At 35.6% G+C, this 20,237-nt stretch overlaps 1 protein-coding gene across 4 annotated transcripts in view; it reads left to right on the plus strand.

The window, feature by feature from the left end:
* Positions 1-20,237, plus strand: part of Dhc36C (Dynein heavy chain at 36C) — a 365,150-nt gene that overhangs the window by 210,890 nt on the left and 134,023 nt on the right. For all 4 annotated transcript variants that reach the window (XR_014128870.1, XR_014128871.1, XM_081743777.1 and 1 more), the window contains 4 exons: positions 2,332-2,472; positions 3,035-3,193; positions 4,986-5,215; positions 13,508-13,688. Coding sequence is in view for 2 of the 4 variants with exons in the window: in XM_081743777.1 (XP_081599903.1) it covers positions 2,332-2,472; positions 3,035-3,193; positions 4,986-5,215; positions 13,508-13,688 (711 nt within the window). In the remaining 2 variants the exon portion in view is untranslated. The remainder of the gene's footprint in view (positions 1-2,331; positions 2,473-3,034; positions 3,194-4,985; positions 5,216-13,507; positions 13,689-20,237) is intronic.

The following is a 20,237-nucleotide window of genomic DNA, read 5'->3' on the forward strand; positions in this document are numbered from 1 at the left end:
GCTTCTAACATTGCTTTTACTTCTCCTTTGTCCACAATTGATTTCTTCCTGCCACACCATTCCTTCTTCAGATCACACACACTTCCTTCCCTCTCAAACGTGTCGCGTAATATCGTAATTGTTACACTTGACGTTCTACAGTATCATATTCTGCTCGACATCGTCTCTGACAGACATACCACACTGCAGTGATAACCCAGGAAGATTAACAGCTCGTTCTTCATAACACACGGAGCATCTCTTGCCCAGTACACACAGTTGTGACGGCTGATGTTCCGTTCAGTGTGCAAGTTGCCTCATCAGACCAAACAGTTAAATCAGCCAACTGTTAATTATCACAAATCCATTCACAAAATTTGAGGCGTCTCATTGATTGCATGAAGCAACCTGGGAATATAGGGTTTCCACTTTGCTTTCTTTAAAATCTGGTGAACACTTGATTTGCTTACACATGATTTACCTGAAGCTTACCATATGGACTTCTGAGGGGATCTTGTGAAACTTCATAACACTGTTTCCATCCCTCTTTCGTCATATCACACACAATTCCCTCCCTCTCAAACTTGTCGCGTAGATTCGTTATTCTTACACGTGACGGTGGCGCAGTATCAAATTTGCCCTGCTTCGTCTCTTTGCTTCTTTCATGTTCTCACATTTCCAGAAACACTTTAAAATTAACTTCCTTTGCTCAAAGGAAAGGTTCCCAGCCATCTTGTCAATTATATGTTGCTACTGGCAACTGAATTAAAAAAAAAAAAGAAAAGAAAACAAAACAAATGAAGGAAAAAGAAAACAAAAACAAATGAATGGCTGCATACACTAGTCATGAGGGCATCAAATTATAATAATTTGATCAGGTTATCTTTAATACCTTCTCGGTTATTAACATACAAAAGAGTAAATTCCTTTGTGAGGCATTCTGTTTTTTAATTGAGATTTAATTTCCTTTTATAATATCTATGATTTTTGAAATAATAATCCACATTAATCTAAAGGAACGCATACGTTCTTTTTAAAGAACGAAACCTTGGAATGCTTTCCTTTTCTTTCCGGTGAAAAATTCACAATTCTTTAGGTTGTTTTTGCAAAACTAAATTAATAAACGTAATTAATATTTAAAATTTCGTTTCATTTAAAACGGTGGCAAGCAATGTGGGTATTTTCTTCATTCCACTTAAATTCTCAACTGTCTGCAAGTATTCTCGATATACACCTCTCGCCATTAAAAATGCATTACCAACAAGGTGACATTGTAGGAATCCCAATTTGCAAGAATATGGAGAACGTGGAAGGATAAACAATTGATAACACTATAGTTCTGTGAAGCAGTAGAGGTGCAGGGTATGCCATCTAGTGGCAGCAAACGGAGCCCGGCCAGAAAACTACAATTCAACAGTAAACAAAGGTTAGTGTGAGTGAGTATGTACATGCACTCAAAAGATGCCTCGTCGTCGAATGCAGCAGACCTTCCAGCAAGTTTCGTGATTGATCTAAGATAAATAGTGGTGTATCGCGAGTATTGTTTTATTCTTTTGCGACATTAGTTCCCGTATTGGAGGGAATGCAACTACAATACATTGCATATGAACTCGATGGCTTCACGAAGGCACTACGCAGCAGCGACACGCCACATCCCAACGACCATGCCATACCGCAAGCAACGAGGGCAGACAGTTTGTGCATATGGTTCTAGTAGATCGGACAGTCATATCCTGAACACTGGCGCAAGCACTGGAGGCTATGGTTTCCGAGCTTTGTGTATTACGACAAAAGTTCATACGTTCTTGATTCTCATCGTCTTCATACAAAAGTTTTCTCACTTTCTCTTTATGTTTGCATATCGTGTATTAGTTTTATGAGACACTAACTCAGAAATTCTAAGCATTCTTCCATTAAAATTAATGTTGTTACGACACTAACTCTACATTAAAACAAATCTAATTAATTCACTCGGTCGAAAAATTAAAAGCTTTTTAAGGCCAGCCATCCTGAGTGAGGTTTCCCTCATTCATACCAGGCAAATGCCAGGTTAGTAACTAGCATAATGGTCCCAGTCCGCTTCCTTCCTGGCTCATTTCTTTCCAATTCCCAAGGCAGTGTGATACCCGAGGAACGTCATCCTCCATACGTGGCAGGCTAATATGGCCACAGCTACCGAACGCCCATAAATCTAATGCCTAATGTTAATTTTATATGTTCCGTTATTCTTACCCATACTACAATTTCTCTGTAATAACCACAAACAATGCCAGTATTGATATTTTGACAAATTAACACTTTGCAGCCCATTTCACACATAGTTTATTATTTATTAAATATTTCTGTTTTCAGATAAAACTAGAATCATTTCTTGAAGATATTAATAACTTACTGAATGCAGGAGAGGTGCCTAATATATTTGCAACCGATGAGAAAGCAGAAATATGTGATAAAATGAGACAGATTGATAGGCAAAGAGATAAGTCTTTGCAGGTACGTAAAACATAGTATATTTTCTAGTTAAGTAGCATAATATGTCTGATAAGTTATTTACAAACAATATATCTAATTTGTAGGATAATACTTTGAAAATAATTTCAACTCAATCTTCATTTGTATACCAATGTTTCTTATAAAAAATTGAAAGCTTCTGTAAAAATTGTTCTGTCATTCAATCTTCTGTTTGAAATGAAAACTTTATAGTAAAAGGAAACCTTTAATTTTTCCTTTGGCCACAATCCCAATTAAACTAGGATCTTTCATGTGTTTTAGTTAGTAAAATTGTTTCGTAAATTCCTGGATGTGTACTAGCATGGAAATCCAGCTATATACTATTTATGTATTATTCCGGATGTGCAGGAGTAAAATTTTGGAAGTAAACAATTAGCAAGTAGATAACCCATGAATCAGAATTTGTCTGAATGACTAAATATCTGCGACGACTTCCTCAGCCTTTAAGCAATGCATTCGGGAGAAAAACTTATACTCGATTTATAATATTTCTAGCATGTATGTTCATTTTAATTAGAATGTTAAAATGGATCTTCTTTTTCAGACTGATGGTAGTCCTGTAGCACTGTATAACTTTTTTATTGAATTGGTGAGAGAGCAGCTGCATATTGTGCTTGCAATGAGTCCTATTGGTGATGACTTCAGAAATCGATTAAGAAAGTTTCCGTCACTTGTTAATTGTTGCACTTTTGACTGGTTTCAGGTAATTAAATTACAATTCAGATAAAAACTTTCCAGCACTTTCAGAAATTAATGTATATCTGGTTCACATGTATAGAGTCCTTTATAAAAGTAATGCGCATTTTCTGGGAAAAATAGATTTATTGATCGGACCTTTACAAACGCTTAAAATTCTTCAAAATACTCTCCCCCTGCATCAATACACTTGCGGAGACATGTCTGCCACACCTGGAAGACACCCTGAAAATCCTCAACGGGAATGTCTCTCAGGAACGTTGTAACATGCTTTTGGATGTTTTCCACGGTCTCCCAGTGCTTTCCTTTCAGCTCTCTCTTCAGTCGGGGAAACAAAAAAAGTCGCACGGAGCCAAGTCGGGACTGTAAGAGGGATGGGGGACCACCGGGGGTGTTGCTCCGGGCCAGGAAGTTGGTAACGATGAAGGATGTGTGGCTGGGGGCATTGTCGTGGTGGAACTTGACCGTGTCTTTGATGTCAGCTATCACGCGCACAACCCGGCTTTCAATGTCTTGAGCACCTCCAGGTAAAAGGTTTCACGCAAAATTTGATGGTGTATCGCTGTTGAAGCGAACGCTCCATCGCGGCGTGTTACAAAGTCGAAAAAGCACTTCACGCGGTGGCACGTCTTTCCGCTTACACTGCTCGGAGCAAACTGGCAACCGGCTGCGTTGGAAGGGAAGACCCCCCATCGCATTGCCCTACCGGTTTTACCGCGCTGCCATGGATAGTCGCGTCACAATAAAATTATACGCATTACTTTCATAATGGACTCTGTGTAAACGGAGTTGTGATTATTTATGCTTTATTTACGTAAATCACTTTTCTTGAACTTTTGGGGCAACTTTCTTATATTGGATAATATAAGAAAACAGCCTATTATCATATTATCTTCAGATGAAAATACACATCGTCAGTAGCAAGTTATTTAAGAAAATATTTAGGAAAACTTAAATAACATTTTATGAAATCAACTAAACACGTTATACAAAGTAAAATAATTATCTAATGAGAAACTAACCAAGTGAAATTTACTACATACAAAATAGTATTTTTAAATCTTGTAATTTCATCACATCTTTCATATATTTTAAAATACATATAATTATTCTCGTAGTATGAAGAGGAATCCCTTTTGAATTTTCCAGTCAAATATTTTCTTGTGTTCGACAGTCACTTATATCTATTTTTATCCTAATTTTCTAAATTGTATTTAAATCTGATTTTGTAGTTTTATGAAGAATAATTCAAACAAATATCGTTCAGTTAGAAATATAAACTTTTTTTTTACTTTAATATACAACACGTGATTTGCCCAATCGCAAATGTTTAGATAATATGACATCAATAAGAAAAACACTGTAAATTATTTCTGATGAAAAGAAAATTTAAAATTCAGTTTCGTATTTATTTGATTAGATGTTTCCTGTATAGTTCTTCACTCTTAAATGGTTGCAGAAACATTAGTTCCGCCACTGATTATTTTAATTGCTTCTGTAATGTTGTAGAAGTTAATATGAAAAGTACTACTATTTCTTCATGTTTCTCAGAAAGAATATTTCAACAGCTGGAAGGAAGAAAAAACATTTTTATTTCACATGAACTTTTAAAGATAATCTTTTACTTTTTCCATATATTTTCAACAAACTTACCTACCTGTTCTTACCCATTGTCTTTCTCTTTTCCTAAGAATTGTATTTAGTTTCACAATTTGCAGAACAATCTTTGCTCATGAGTAGAGAGGTATGTTTTAATTTGGTTTGTCTCGATATTTTAAATAATATAGTTTATCTCTTAGGCATGGCCTCCTGATGCTTTACTTGCTGTAGCAGAAAGATTTCTTGCTGAAGTTGAGTTGACAGATCAAGAGCGTGAAGCGGCCATTATTATGTGTCAAGAGTTTCACAATTCAACTCAACGTTTGTCTGATGAATTTTATTTGCAACTTCGTCGTCGTACATATGTGACACCCACTTCATATCTGGAACTTATATCAACATTTAAAACTTTATTAGCTAAGAAAAGAAAGTAAGTCTAAAATACTTTATATACTTCTAATTGGTCAATAATAATAATAATAATAATAATAATAATAATAATAATAATAATAATAATAATAATAATAATAATAATAATAATAATAATAATAATAATAATCTTTATTAACGGCTGAGAAGAGCTGAAAGCAAAAATTCAGCACCTAGCCGTAGGATTCAGTGTTATAGTTGTAGTACTACAGGCTCTGACAATATGATCAGCGTCAATTCCTAAAACATATTAAGAAATAAAAATCAAATATAATTGTAACATATACGGTTATATTCAGTTAAAAGTCTTGTGATTCAAGCATGTTTCCTGTCATTAAGTTATAACAATATTCTAGGCTATTTACCACATTTTGGGACTTCTAATTCAACCTTTTTAAAAATATAGTCCACATAACAGCGTTGTCAAATAACTTTTCCATAAAATTCGAGTACAGCAATTTCCTCCTATCTTCTAATGGTTCAAGTTTAAAATATTTGCTCCAGTGATCTGTCGAATTGGAATAATAATCGAAACATATCATTCTAATAAAACATTTTTGAACTATTTCAAGTTTGTTCACAAGTGTCTATGTTAAGCTGTTCCAGACCTTTAATGTGTATCCGCTTGACAAAAAGCAGGCCATTGATTAAATAGATAGCCTATTATTTTCTTCACTTTGTTACGTATGTTTTGCGTATGTTCAGTAAAACGTAAACAGCTATCACACGTTACATCTAGATCTCTTACTATATCAACCTTCTTCAAAACATATCCTTGTATTTCATATTAATTGATGTAATATTAAAATTTATTACTGTATATCATACACATAGTTTTTAAACAATTTATGTTCATACCATTGATTTTACTCCCTTCAACTGTTCTCTTTAAGTCATCTTGTAACATATTGTCTTCAATATTGTTTACTATTCTAAAAAGTTAATGTCGTCACCATACAATAATATGTGAGAATGTTTTAAAACTGTTGCCAGCCATTAATAAAAATTGTAAAAAGAAATGGTCCCAAAGGAGAACCTTAAGGAATTCCATTGGTGATGGTGAATGAATCTGACAAGACATTTCCTATTTTAATTTGATATGTTCTACCTGTCAAATAACTTTCAAAAATCTTTAAATACAAGGGAAATACTCTAAGTAAAGTAGCTTATGATCTACTAAGTCAAAAGCTTTATTCATAACAATATATATTACTTCCATTTGCAACGTTTGCTTCAATGTGTGGTAAACATAATCAATTAATTCACAGAGATTAGTTACAATGGATTTTCCTTTATAAACAACATGCTGTTTCATGCAATACGCTCTTTATACTTAAAAAAAATACGTATTTATAAATAATATTTTCAAAAATTTTATAAAACACGTTCAATAAAGTTATTGGCCTGTAATTTTTTGGATTCACAAAGAGTGAAAAAGTACATGAGTGGACCGGGACTCGAACACGGGATCTTCGGCGTACCGTGCCGATGCTTTAACCACTACACTACTCAGTCAACTCTCAGAATAGTCATATACTATCTTACTCGTGAAGTCTGTGTTCTTTCACTCAGACTACATGGTTTGTACCACAATTTCCAGTGTCTATATTCAGAACACCTCTGACGGTTGTATTGTCATTATATTAATGAATGGAGGAGACAACCGATTTTTTTTAACACACCAACTCCTCTATTGTCGCGAATTAGGAGCGAGTTGGTGTATTAAAAAATCGGTTGTTTCTTCCATTCATTAATATTCAGATTCAATTCGCCATTACTCTTATAAACTGATACTACATGCACATACTTTCATTTAGATGGAAATGCTACAACTCTTAATGAGATGTTATATATTTTTGTTAATATTGGGGGTATTTGTTTGGAACAAGCGTTAATTATGTAATTAGGAATGCTGTCTGACCCGAAAGATACTGTAGGTCGAAGCTTCCTTTTTACTTCAATAACCTCATTTACCTGTATAACTGGAATTGTTATGTTATTGCTATTGGGGATACTAACTACTGCTCTTTCCAAAGTTTTAACTCTAATGTTAAAACTATTATAAAATTCATCTTTGAATATGTCTTGTCTCTTTAACATTGGTTCTTTTGTATACAATCAAATTTGGTACCTGTTTGTCTTGCGATTTCTAAAAATTATTCCAAAAGTACAATTTGTTATTATAAATATTATTTTCCAAATCTGCTAAACAACTTCTCTTTAGTTCATTGTACATCCTTTTCACATTTTTCTATATTATTATTATTATTATTATTATTAACAACAACAACAACAAGTGTATCAGTGTGGACATATAGAAGCTAAAATAAATTATAGAAGAGCAGAAGTTAATATTTTCAGCGTTTCAACCTCTAAAGCAGAAAGAAAGAAACCAGCTACATAATGTACAGGGTACTTACACAGTTTAACATACAACTTTACCAAATTTTTATTATTTAATAATGTATTCTAGTTACAATTAGAGAAAACTTTTACACTTGAAACCTTAATTCAGAGGATTCTTCGGAAAAAGCAGGCTAGGGTGTTGTATAAAATGTTTCATCTCGGCATTCACATGGTAGAACTCAGGATAATTGGTAACACCCAATTCAGAAAGATGCGACCGCAAAATTGGAACCCGGAACCTTTCGATTATTAAAAAACATTAACCGTTTAATTACGTGGCTAGGTGCTTGGACTTTTCCTCTCCACTTTATAAGAGAATTTAGATGAAAATCAAGACTTCTAATATGGCCAGCACAATCTTAACATCTTTCGGCGTATTACTTCTTTCTATGAGGAATAGAAGATGTTTACGCAACAAAATCACGCAGCGTGTAAGATCTGTAACAAAGAATTGTAAATGTGAGTGCAATCTTATCAGAAGAAGTGTATCTCAAGATTCTGGAAAAACGATCTCGAGGAATCCTCAACAGTGTGTTGACATTGATGGCGAATAAGAGAAATGTAGAAGGTAAGGTATATGACAGCCTATAAGACAATATATTAGAGCTCCACTGAATAAGCGTAATGTGAATCATGGGCAGTGGCGGATAGGTATTACAACAGGGGCCCGGGAGTACTGTAGTACAATAACCCTCCGATTCTCCACAATTACAATTTCCTTATTACAAGCTCTCAATTTGAAAGCAGTACAACAGCTTTGAAGACAATGTAAATGACTGAGAACAATGTAGAATACAAAGAGTACAACAGAGTTTTCTAGAAAAGTAACATCTTTTGGAAAATTTTGCTTTCTGTTGCACAATGATCTATAATTTTATCATTTTCAAGGCTTACTAAAATGCCTCTTTCAATTGCCATAGGCATAATGTTTCCAAGTGTTCTTGGGAAAAAGTACTTCTTAATCTACTTTTTATCAATTTCAACCTGGAGCAGCTTCTTTCGCAAGAAACCTGAGTAATAGACAAAGTAAATATAACTCTGTAAACAAGAAAGACCCCAGGAAAGGCATCTGTGTACAAATTATATCTCTTGAGGAGTGAAAAACAGCAATTAGGACAGTTTTTATAATATGGTTGGTTTTAATATGAGTTGAACTTTGTTTCCTATTAGTCCGTGATGTCTCTGAATCACTACAGCTATCTTCATCGTCAGCACTGACACAGTTTTCTCCCTCAGAACGTTCGTCTGACTTCGGGTACTCATCAATAAGACTTTTAACCAGAGTTCCAGTTTACTGAAAAGTTCACTAACTCTTCTCTTAGGGACTGTTGACTAACTTCCGGAATAAACTTCTGCATAATGATTACAATATCTTCCAGCTCTGTTCCTGGAAGTTCTTTTACATTTTTTTTTTTATTTATATCTAAGCACAATATATCGGCCCATAACGTAGTGTGCTCATTGAAGCGCTTTTTAAGCTAGTTGTTACTGTGTCCAGGGTAACATTGTGCATCTTAGTTTCATACTTTTTAAGCGGATTACTAACAACCTCATCTTCACCTTTGCCTCAAGCAGCTTCTTGCATTTTCGTGAACGAACCTCTGGCAAATTAGTGGAAACCACTACATCAGTCTCCATAGCGTCGAATGCATTATTTTCCCATTCAGCAAACACTATTAATTCAAAATCCACTAGCAGCATTTACTATTAATTCAAAATCCAACTGATTTCTATCACGTTTGGGAATTACTGTATGCATCATTCTGTAAGCCTGTAACATGTAAACGCCAGTTCGTTGTAAGTACTTCGACACAGGAGTTGTTTCTTGGCAGATGCGAAGAAATACTTGAGCAGTAAGTATTGTTTTATACTTTAAGAGTTCTTGTGCGAGCTGTTCTGCTTTATGTCTAGCTTCAGGTCTACTATTTTGGGCAGATACTATTTCCTTCAATATGCAGATTAACTAGACACACAATGCATTTCTGAGATCCGAGAGATAGCCAAATACCTTTCGCAGTGCAGCATCTTTTGCCCACCATCTTGTTTTCTCAATTATGTCCAGTCGTCTTGCATCATACGTGTTTCTCAATGCCTCCATTCGCAATTGTGACTCCCGAATAAACACTGCACACTCAGTTAAAACTTCGAACAAAGAAATTGCATCAAAGGAGCTTTTAGCAACATCACAAATGGCAAGATTTGAGACATACGAATAACACCAAATATGAATTTCCTGAGAGCACACACAACTCAGTTTCCTTGTAAATACAGAGTTTTCGTCCTGCATGTCGCGTTTCCAACGCATTTTTTTAACGTCGATATTCATCTTCAATACTCATTTAAATATTCTCCAGTGTCGGACTGGCATTTCACAGTGGAAACCAATCTCTCGTTAATTCCTTGATCTCCATTACAGGGCAAAACAATCGAATATTAATCAGACACAGAAATATCTAACTACGCAGAAAACATTCCTGAATGGTTTACTTCATCTGTTATGGCGTCTTTAATTAGTTTGTCACGTCCAAAATGTGGTTTACAGTTATTTTCGACATCGTTTTATTGTTTCGACTCGCTATTTGATGCCGCCGTCATGACTCTTTCTGCTGTTAGCAATTACTTTGTCTAAATGGGTTTTCAATAATGGTTCGAATGTACTCAACAGGATAATTATTTCCAAGAAGTTTCTGTGATCAACTTTTTCATTTTCTATAATGTAAACTGCTTCATTGTCTTTACCTACCTCTGTAACTCAAAATCCTTTCGCCTTAAGTTTCATCACTTCGATAATACTATTTATAATCTGTCTTCGCTTCTCAAGGACATACCTTCGCTCATAATATCAAGGTTTATGCCTTCGCTGATAACATCAAAGTTTATGCCTTCGCTCATAACAACAAGGTTTGTTAAGCGAGATGCTTATAAACGTTTTTCAATATCAATTGATAAAAATCTGCATTATTAATCTTTCCGTATATTCTTCCATAAACGTCTCAATTAGGAATAAGCATGTTTACATTGTTTTACAAAACTTATTAAGAACATTAAAATTTCAATTATTATGTGAGTAGGGAAAGCAGTACTAAAATATGTACAATGACTCGTTTTTTTACATCAAAATTTTTCCGCAGCGTTCGGCCATACAATTTTCGGATTGAACAAAGTACCAATACGGCTCCAATGTTGCAGACAACTGTACTACAAAATTCTTTAGTGTACAAATGCTGTGAAAATAATAGTCGATTGCCTAGTATTATTCTTATGGGCGCAAAAATGCCCTGCCTGTGTAAAAATTTTAGTTTCAACCTCTCTTGAACTACTGCAAAAATGGTTATTCATTGTCCCATAAAGGTTTTATTTATTCAATTGGTTTTGAAGCGATGATGATGATGATGATCAGTGTTAAGCCGGAGGACTGGTTTTTGACTTTACGGTCCCTAGGCAGGCTGAACACTGACAGTTGCCATTGCCTTCTGTTGGGTGAGTCCAATGGCGGGATCCTAAAGTTTCGAAAAATATTTACATCTAACATAATTGTCATTCTCTAATTTCCTAGAGTTTTCTTTCCTCTTTCCTACGTTCTTCCCTTTTCTCTATATCCGTTTTTTTTTTTTTTATCGTTACAGAAATTTCGCAGGTAGGTAGGGACATATCCCACTTACCTCCTGTGGCTACGCCCCTGATCTCGTGCAATACAAAGCGCAATTTTAAATCTAGAGAAGTGTTATGCATAAAAAAATACAAAAATATGTATCGATCAGTTTTAGATGTGACTAACTATTTAGGTTTGAAATATCTTTATGTAACATATAAACCTTACGTACTAAAGTACTTTTCTCAATTAATTTTTATACGTTTTCTTTTCTTACATCCTGAAATTACAACATTCATGAATCTCTTCAAGATTGCTAAGTACTAGAATACATTTCAAGGGCCTTGGCGTTCAGAAAGAAGTGTAATGGTCAATGGTCAATTATAAATTCTGTCGGAAGTTGTCATATCAAATGGAGCATGGACACTAAGTACAGTATGTTTTCACCACTGGCCCTCATTAATTTATTAATGATGGGGGCCTACCGGGATTCTCCCGGCATCACAGAGGGCCTATCCGCTACTGATCATGGGGGACTAATGAAAAGCCGCCATGTTGGAATTAGCGCAAGAAGAAAATACGGAAATGGGATCATGTGACATATGTCTCTTTACGTACACCGTCTATTGAAATCTATAATGGCCAATACAGTTTAAGACCTTTTTTAATTGCAACTGTTATGAAATTTAAAAATTATTGTGTAGTTGATACAAAAATGGAGACAGCAGTGTGCTCATTTAAAAATCGATAAAGATGGACAATTGGGCTCTTCACAGTTGTCTTCGGTATTGAAATTGAAGCAGTAGTTGACAGGTGTCATGAATGCGCCAGATGCTGTTTGCAAATATCCAGTTTTGTAGAAAGCGTATCTAATCATAGCTTGGAACCTTGGTGCTGTAAACTGAAAGTGGGTGAATGATTGCAAGTCAATGAAGTTGTCCCGTTGTCATATTTTGAAGTCAGATGACAGAAAAACTGTGCCTGTTATATATTTTACGAAATTCGTATATGGACGGAAGAAAGACACATCCAACGATTGTATGAGTGACATGTAATCATCAGGGATAAGGAGTCGAGTAAGTTCAACAGTGTCCGGTTTCTGCACTAACTCTTCATTTTTATTGGTTCTCCATGAATCAATGAGAAGCAGCAGTTTTATCTGCTCTATAGAAGGCCAGAAAACGTCAGTCATGAACTCTTTCAGGTTGCCCTTGGTCATATTTGTAATTTACCAGCATATGAACGAATATTGGATGGAAAGCTTATTGGCTGGAAAGTGACCTCATTCACGTTTGTGGTTGTTCCTCATTCACGCCACCTTTACGATAGTATTGCTACATTGCCATAGCGTGGAACGCCTCCTGTTGTAGACATCTCAAACTGTATTGGTCACTATTGATTTCAATAGACGGCATTCGTCAAGAGCAGTATGTCACATGATCCCTTTCCCGTATATTATTCTTGCGCTAATTAAAACACGGAGGCTTTTCAGACTTCCCCCATGATTTCACATTACACATATTCAATGGAGCTCTACATCCATTCCTCATATCCAACATTTGACCTCAATCCCTCTACTCGTTTCAAAATTAACATGGCATTTCTAGACATTTTCTAGGTTCTATCTTTGCACTTTGCCCTCACTTATCTCCCACACTTTATACGGTCTGCTACTAAACATCCTCTTTTTCTATGTTTCTTTTGGTGCTGAATCCAGTGCAGGCAATCATTTTCAGTAATTGAATTCACCAATCGGAATGTTCCCTTGTAAGTTTGCCTATGGTCCTATGAAATATTTCTAAAGTATTATTATTATTTACTAAAAAGACTGAACCATTTCTACAGTCTTACAGCAGTAATCTCGCCTAGATGGGAATGTCAAATTAGATAATATTCTACATTGCACAGCATGCGTATAAGGGAGTAATGAAAAATCGTAAAAGAAGGTATGTTATAATGGAGACAAATCTGGTTTCAACGGTCAATGATTTTTGAGTGACATTTCTTTACATTACGAAAGCTCGTTAAGGAATAGTTGCAGAGAAAAATGTTTGATTTTTGAAAAGCAAATGTTTTAACGTAGCTCCAAAACTAATTTTAACTATTCTTCAATGCTAAAACCCAAATAAATGAAAGCACTAAATTTCGGTCTTGGCAGAGATTTGTCGGGTAAATTGATTCCCAGCATTAAAATGTTTACATTTTATTAAATAATTGTGAATATTAATATTTACAGTACAAAAATCTTAGTCATAGTAGTTACATTGAAGTTCTGTGAAATTATTTTAATTTTAGTGAAATTCTACAACTGAAGAGACGATATGAAGTGGGTTTAGAAAAGCTGGCTGGTGCAGCAGCAGAAGTTGCCGTCATGCAAGAAGATCTGAGGCTACTGCAGCCACAATTGATTGTTGCCTCGAAGGAGGTAGAAGTGGCTATGGTTAAAGTGGAAGCGGAATCAAAAGATGTTGCAAAGGTAATTAAAATTTACATCAAGTATTGAATTTTGTGTTTGTTTGGTGATTCGGTTTTTTTTGGAGTGGTGAAAATATCCCTTTTCAGAACTGAGTCTAATTGAGCTCAGCTACCTACAGCTTAAAATGGAATCCGAACCACATGAATCAAAACGGGAATCGAACCCTATTTCCCTACATTAAGTAATGGAAAACTCCATCGTGGCTATATGGTTAGCATACGTACCTTTGGAGTGAGAAACTTGAATTCGATTCTCGGTAGGAGCTTAAGTGGCTCGGATCCACGATAAGCCGTAGGTCTACGTCTCATATAACCTCGGTGCTGAACGGGACACTCATCTACAAATCAATCAATTAAGTAAATCATTGATCGCTAACCATTTTGACACCAAGAAGCCTCCTAACTTAACTTAAAAGCTAAAGAACTTAAAGCAAGGTTTCTCAACTTGGGGTCGCGAAGATATGCGGAAGAGATTTCTTGTCTTTATTTTAATGCTTACTATGGAAGAAAAAGAAGCTGTTTTTAACAGTTCTTGGTAATACTGAACACATGCACAACAATGCACCAAATTCACAATGATATGAGGTAACTCAAAGTAGCGGCCTCTAGAAAATTAAAATACTCAGTAACTTTTTTAACAACTGTCCCAAGTTTTTTTTAACAAAAATTAGAAATCACTTTACTTTTTTATCATATGACCTAGAATTAAGTGAGTTGTGAAGTTTTAAAATTTTCAAATGACCTCTATTTTGAAACAATATGACGGATCGGATTCGATATTTGTAATTCGAATGAATTGATCAAATTTGGTTTTAATCCGTTTACTGTATCCACTATATACAAGAAATGGATTCTACTATTGTAGAAATTGATGGATATCGTGAGATCTTCGCAATAGGTATATTAAAAATCCCACACAAGCTTATTACAAACCAGAAATTATAAAGGGGTCGTTGGCAAGAGGATGTGATAAAAACGGGGGTCGTGATAGAAATTAGGTTGAGAACCACTGACTTAAAGTAATAAAAAATGACTATATGGCTTAAAATTATTGTTTATAATCGAAATTGCTCACTCTACTTAAATTTAAAATTCTTAAGTTTTTATATGACTCTGTTGAACGTTAAGAAATTACCAACAATATTGCTCTCTACAGTATTCTTTGTTAAGTTCGTTTATTAAATTAATTAGCTCTATTTTCGTACTATATTTAATGAAATTTAAAAATCGAGTAAACACTGGACAAGTTAACCTCGTAGCAACATATATAAATAAGATAGGATAAATGTAATTGTAAATATTTTCATATCATAATTATTATGAAATTAAGAATAATAAAATTGGTCTTACATTGAAAATTGAAGTTATATTCTCTAACGAAGTGTTTCTTCTTGCTTTCCGCATGATAGGTTCTCGATACTTCGGTAGTCTATATCGTACATTTTCATCTTAAAAGAATATCGGTAAAAGCAAAAATACTTATGTTCCAAAATTATATTATTCTCGCACATATTTCAGAATCTTCTCGGATTCTCTCTTCACGTTATCTGAAAATATAAGAACATGTAAGCCTAAGTCAGACAAGAGTGTAATTTCAACACGTTGATAACATATTTTGCTCAACATGTGCACACTTTGTTGCACATGTGCAAATAAACCTTACGTATTTATTAACAAAGCTGCTGAACATGTACTACCTGTCCACGTCAGTTTTAGGCTTCCTCTTGTTGAAGGACTTTGAGCAATATACGTTTATTTAATAATGACATGTTCTTCAGAAAAACATGTGTAAAAAGTTCATAATTCGGAGCAAATCAATTTTTAAAATGAGAAGAAATAAGAAAATAATGATCTTACGCTTAAAGCTTTTGAAATAAATGGCTTGCTGGTATTCAGACTTTCTGAGATCACATACCATTTTGAACTACCTTCTAAAATTGGACAACATTGTAAAACAATACACGAAATTCATAAATTCATTATCATGTTCGTTCATCACAGGTGCGGTTGATCTTCAGCTGGTGATAATGTTCCAGTAAATATAAACTACAAACATAATAGTTTACAATCATCTACATAGAACAACGATTAATTATGTTGTTTAAAAACAGATTAAACTAGTAATAAACAGCGAACTTGAGGAGGCAATATGAAGTTCTGGGAATAACAAGCTATATCAGAGGTTTCAAACATTTGAACTAGAGTTCAGTCTAGTTTTCTGTTCTACATTTACAAACTGGTTATCAGAGACAAACATTACATAGCTGCCTATCAAACCACCGCATGAAAACATGTATAGTTCTAGTTTTTTAATGTATTTAGAGTGCTGCAAGAAGCGAAATATCAATTTTCCCGCTTAGAGCGAACATTTCTGCATATGATCAGATAAAAGCCACATATACTAAACAAGGCAATGTAAAATTGTGAGGAGGAGTATGGCATTATTATTGATTATCTGTAAGTATTATATATTGGTACCCAGTGTATTCTGAGCAGCATTTAAGAAGTACAGAATTTTATTCTTTAAAAAAAAAAAAAAAAAAAAAAAGTATTAAGTGGAATACACATAAAGAATTACAATAAACTGAGAACCAAATCCTTGCAAATATTTAAGCTTATAAACGTGTTGTTTCTTTGTGGGCTCGTAAAGTAAATCTAAACGTTAATTTTGTGCGTAATTATAATTGTACTGTGGCAATTCGGGGAACCAACTAATATATAAATTTACCTAACACCATGTTTAGCTTTATTGCTCGGAACACACATTATGTATCGTTATCAGAGTGTCTATCGGTCACGAAAGTCACGAATGTCACGAAAAAGTCACGAAATCAGAAAACGGTCATGAAAGTCACGAAAAAGTCACGAAATTTAACTTTTGGATCACGATTTCTTAAAACTGTACAAATGTAAGTACAGATTGGAAAATTTTGTTCTATAAAACGTCAAAATTCACCACCAAAAATGTCTATGACGGCTTTAGACGCTACCAAATCGCAAGAAAAGTACGTTTCTATAGCATGGATGAAATTTCGGCCTAATTCGCACCCAAATTCGCTCTTGAAAATGTTAGGAAATCTTATGATTTGGTAAAGAAAAGGTCACGTAATTTTATGTTTATTTCTCATTATAAGCATCTTTTCTTTTAGTTCTGTTATTATAATCATTCAGTTACTATCGCACAAGACTGACTAATGTACATTTAATTATTCTTCTTCTCCCCCTTTTTCACTTCATGTTAACTCCATGCTTTCTGTTTTCTGTGATCAAACATAATACCTTTCTCAACAGAATGTAAATAATGAAAATTATTACCACATTGAACGTGCAGTAATCATTAAATATGCTTAAATTATTGTGTAAGGGAACAGTTTTCTAAAAGTAAATTACTGAAATTTAGAGATGGAATTTTCTTGCACATGTTACTTAAACATGTATAATGTTCCGTGTCATAAACCTATGTTGATTAACTTTCCTATTGTAAATATAGTAATTTGTGAATGAACTTTGAAAATGTGCATGAAGTTTACCACATTGTTGACGAACTTTTCGTCATCATTTGCACGCCCACAAAATGTTGACAAATTCGGTCTGGGGTAGACACACCACAACTGTTTTTCTACGCTCTTGGTGAGTAAACTACTTAACTACATTTGAAAGAATAACTTGTGTTAAAGAAAAGAGTTACTGTTTTGTGTCTATAATTTATAGTTCGTAGATTTTTTTTTTTTTTTTTTACTGTTTTGTGACTACAATTTATAGTTTGTAGAAATACTTTGCATCCAAGAGTAGCTTCAAAGTTTTTTGAGATCACCTGTGTTAATTATATTTATATTAATGATCTATATGAAAATAATGAAGAAAAATACTAGCAAATAATTACAAGTATTTTTACAACAAATACAAATTAGTAAAATTAATATTTACATTCCTGACCGCATGAGATGTGCCGCGAGTCCTGTTATTTTTAGACAACCCAGTGTGTGTATGGCTAAGCATCTCTGACGGTTAGGGCGCACGGTGATTTAATTATAGAGCACTCACTTCTGGTGCAAATCTCTAGTTCGATTCCGGACTATGTGAGTTTGTGATATACGAGGGTTGGAACTTAAATAGTGGCAACACTGCTGTGGAGACACTGTGCAATGAAATGTACTAGTGACGCTGATAGCGGACGTTGTTGACATACCTACCTAACCTCCGAGCAAATAAACTCGCCCGTCCCACGTCACCGACAGGCGCACAAGCGAGGGAAGCACAGTCACTTGTGAGCGAGCGGTCTAACGTAAAGGTGCCACTATGTTTTCAAAACAGGAAACAACGGAGTTGGATCAAGATTGAATGCGTCAGAGGTCGTACAGCACGACAGTGTCATCAGGGGCTTCAATAGGCGTGTGGGGAATCGGTATTGCCGTACAGAACAGTGGCACGGTGGGTAAAAGCCTTGAACGAAGCATGTCTGCCACAATTTGCCGACCTTCGTTGAAGGCTTTTACCCACCGTGCCACTGTTCTGTACGGCAATGCCGATTCCCCACACACCTCTTGAAGCCCTTGATGACACTGTCGTGCTGTACGACCTCTGGCGCATTCAATCTTGATCCAACTCCGTTTTTCCTGTTTCTAAAACATAGTGGCACTTTTACGTTAGACTACTTCCCTAGCTTGTGCACCTGCCGGTGACGTGGGACGGGCGAGTCTATTTGCTCGGAGGTTAGGTAGGTATGTCAACAACGTGCGGTATCAGCGCCAAGAGTACATTTCATTGCATAGTGTCTCCACAGCAGTGTTGCCACTATTTAAGTTCCAACCCTCGTATATGTGTGTAGGTTTTTTCAAGGTTCTTTCGTTTCCTCTGATGGACTTGTTCCACCAGTTCTTTCGTAGTCACTCGCTTTCATTAATCATCTTGTCTCTTTTAGCGAACAGGACATAACTATAGGACAGAAAACTTTAAAGAAATAATATTTGTACTGAAAAAATAAGATTAATATACACAGAAAAGTGTATTTAAAACTAACAATGACACCATGTTTGATAAACAATTTGTTTTTTCCTTTGAAGCATTACTAAACTATCTATTAGAACTTCCTCGTAATGACAAATTTGATTATGGCATTATTTATAAATTTCTGTCGCTTTTTGTGGAGGTCTGTATTCAATTGGCCCTCACATCGTGAGTTGAATGTGAATGGAGATAAGGCGAAGGTCAGTTGTTGATGTGGATATATTCAACAAACTACCTGGTTGTGGCAGTTCAGTTACACCGTGAATATTAAGGACACTATGGACATGGGACCTCCAAAGAGCGTCGTAAGAGCTTGTATGGTGTACGAGTTCAAACTTGGGTCAAACACCGCTGCAGCGGGGCAAAAGATATGCCAGGCCTTTGGTGAGGGTGTCGTGACTACACGGTTCAGTGCAGCAGGGTTTAACGCAGTTTAAGGACGCTGGCGAAACACTCGAAGACGCACCACGTGCCGAAAGACGTGTGTTGACATGTACAAAATGAAGATCTTTCGGCAGCAATTGAGGCGAACAGTGGCCAGACGTGAGGATTCAGTGTGAGTGGAGAACCATTCGGTAGCACCTCCATCAAGTACCTCCTCCATTGGGAAGCACTACAAGTTGGGTCGATGAGTACCACATGGTTTTATTCCGGGCCAGAAGGTAACGCGAACAGACACCTGTGTTTCTTTGCTGTCTCGTCTGACGAAGGAGCCATTCCTGGACAGTGTTAACATATGATGAGAGTGGGTCTTATACGAAGCTCCACGGCACCGTCATCATTGGTTAGCATCCCATGAACCGGTTTCAAAACAGCCGAAACCAGCACTGTATCAGAAGAAGGTCCTCCTGTGTGTTTGGTGGACTGCTCGCGGCATCGTGCATTGAGAACTGTTAGCTTAAAACTCTGGAGCCAACATTTCTGAACCACGAAGGGATCCTCCTGATACAGGACAATGCTAAGCTCTACTTGGCTAGGATGACCCGGGACACTATTCTACGCCTAGGATGGAAAACACTATTGCATCCACCATACTTTTCGGACATCGCACCGTCCGATTATCACCTATTCCATTCCTTGTATAATCACCTTAGAGGACGCCAGTTCAAATCCCTAATAGAGGTGCAATATCCACTTGATACCTTCTTCGCTTCACGGCCCACCAAGTTCTAACGCGATAGAATCCATGGCCTTCTAGAATGTTAGCAAAAGATCGTCGATGCTGACTATTTTTGGCCTTCCAGATACATCTTAGGTGACATATCGATGTTAGAAGGTGGTGGGTGAAAAAGCAACAGAGCTTTCTTGGTTACCTTATATTTATTTTGTAGATACAAAGAAGTTGCAGAGTTTTTAAATTATGTATAGAGTGGCCCAAAAGTAGGTATACAGACCTACATATATAAAACATACAAGACTGTATACCTACTTTTGGGCCACTCTGTATTATGTGATTTTTAAAAAAAATAAGTTGGCAATTCTGTAAGTGTATTGTACATTTCTGGACAAAAGGAGGCCTTGTTATCTGACGAGGGCGACTTCA

The sequence above is a fragment of the Thermobia domestica genome, chromosome 2, assembly GCF_964235325.1.
Source record: "Thermobia domestica chromosome 2, izTheDome1.hap1.1, whole genome shotgun sequence".
Lineage (NCBI taxonomy): Eukaryota > Metazoa > Arthropoda > Insecta > Zygentoma > Lepismatidae > Thermobia > Thermobia domestica.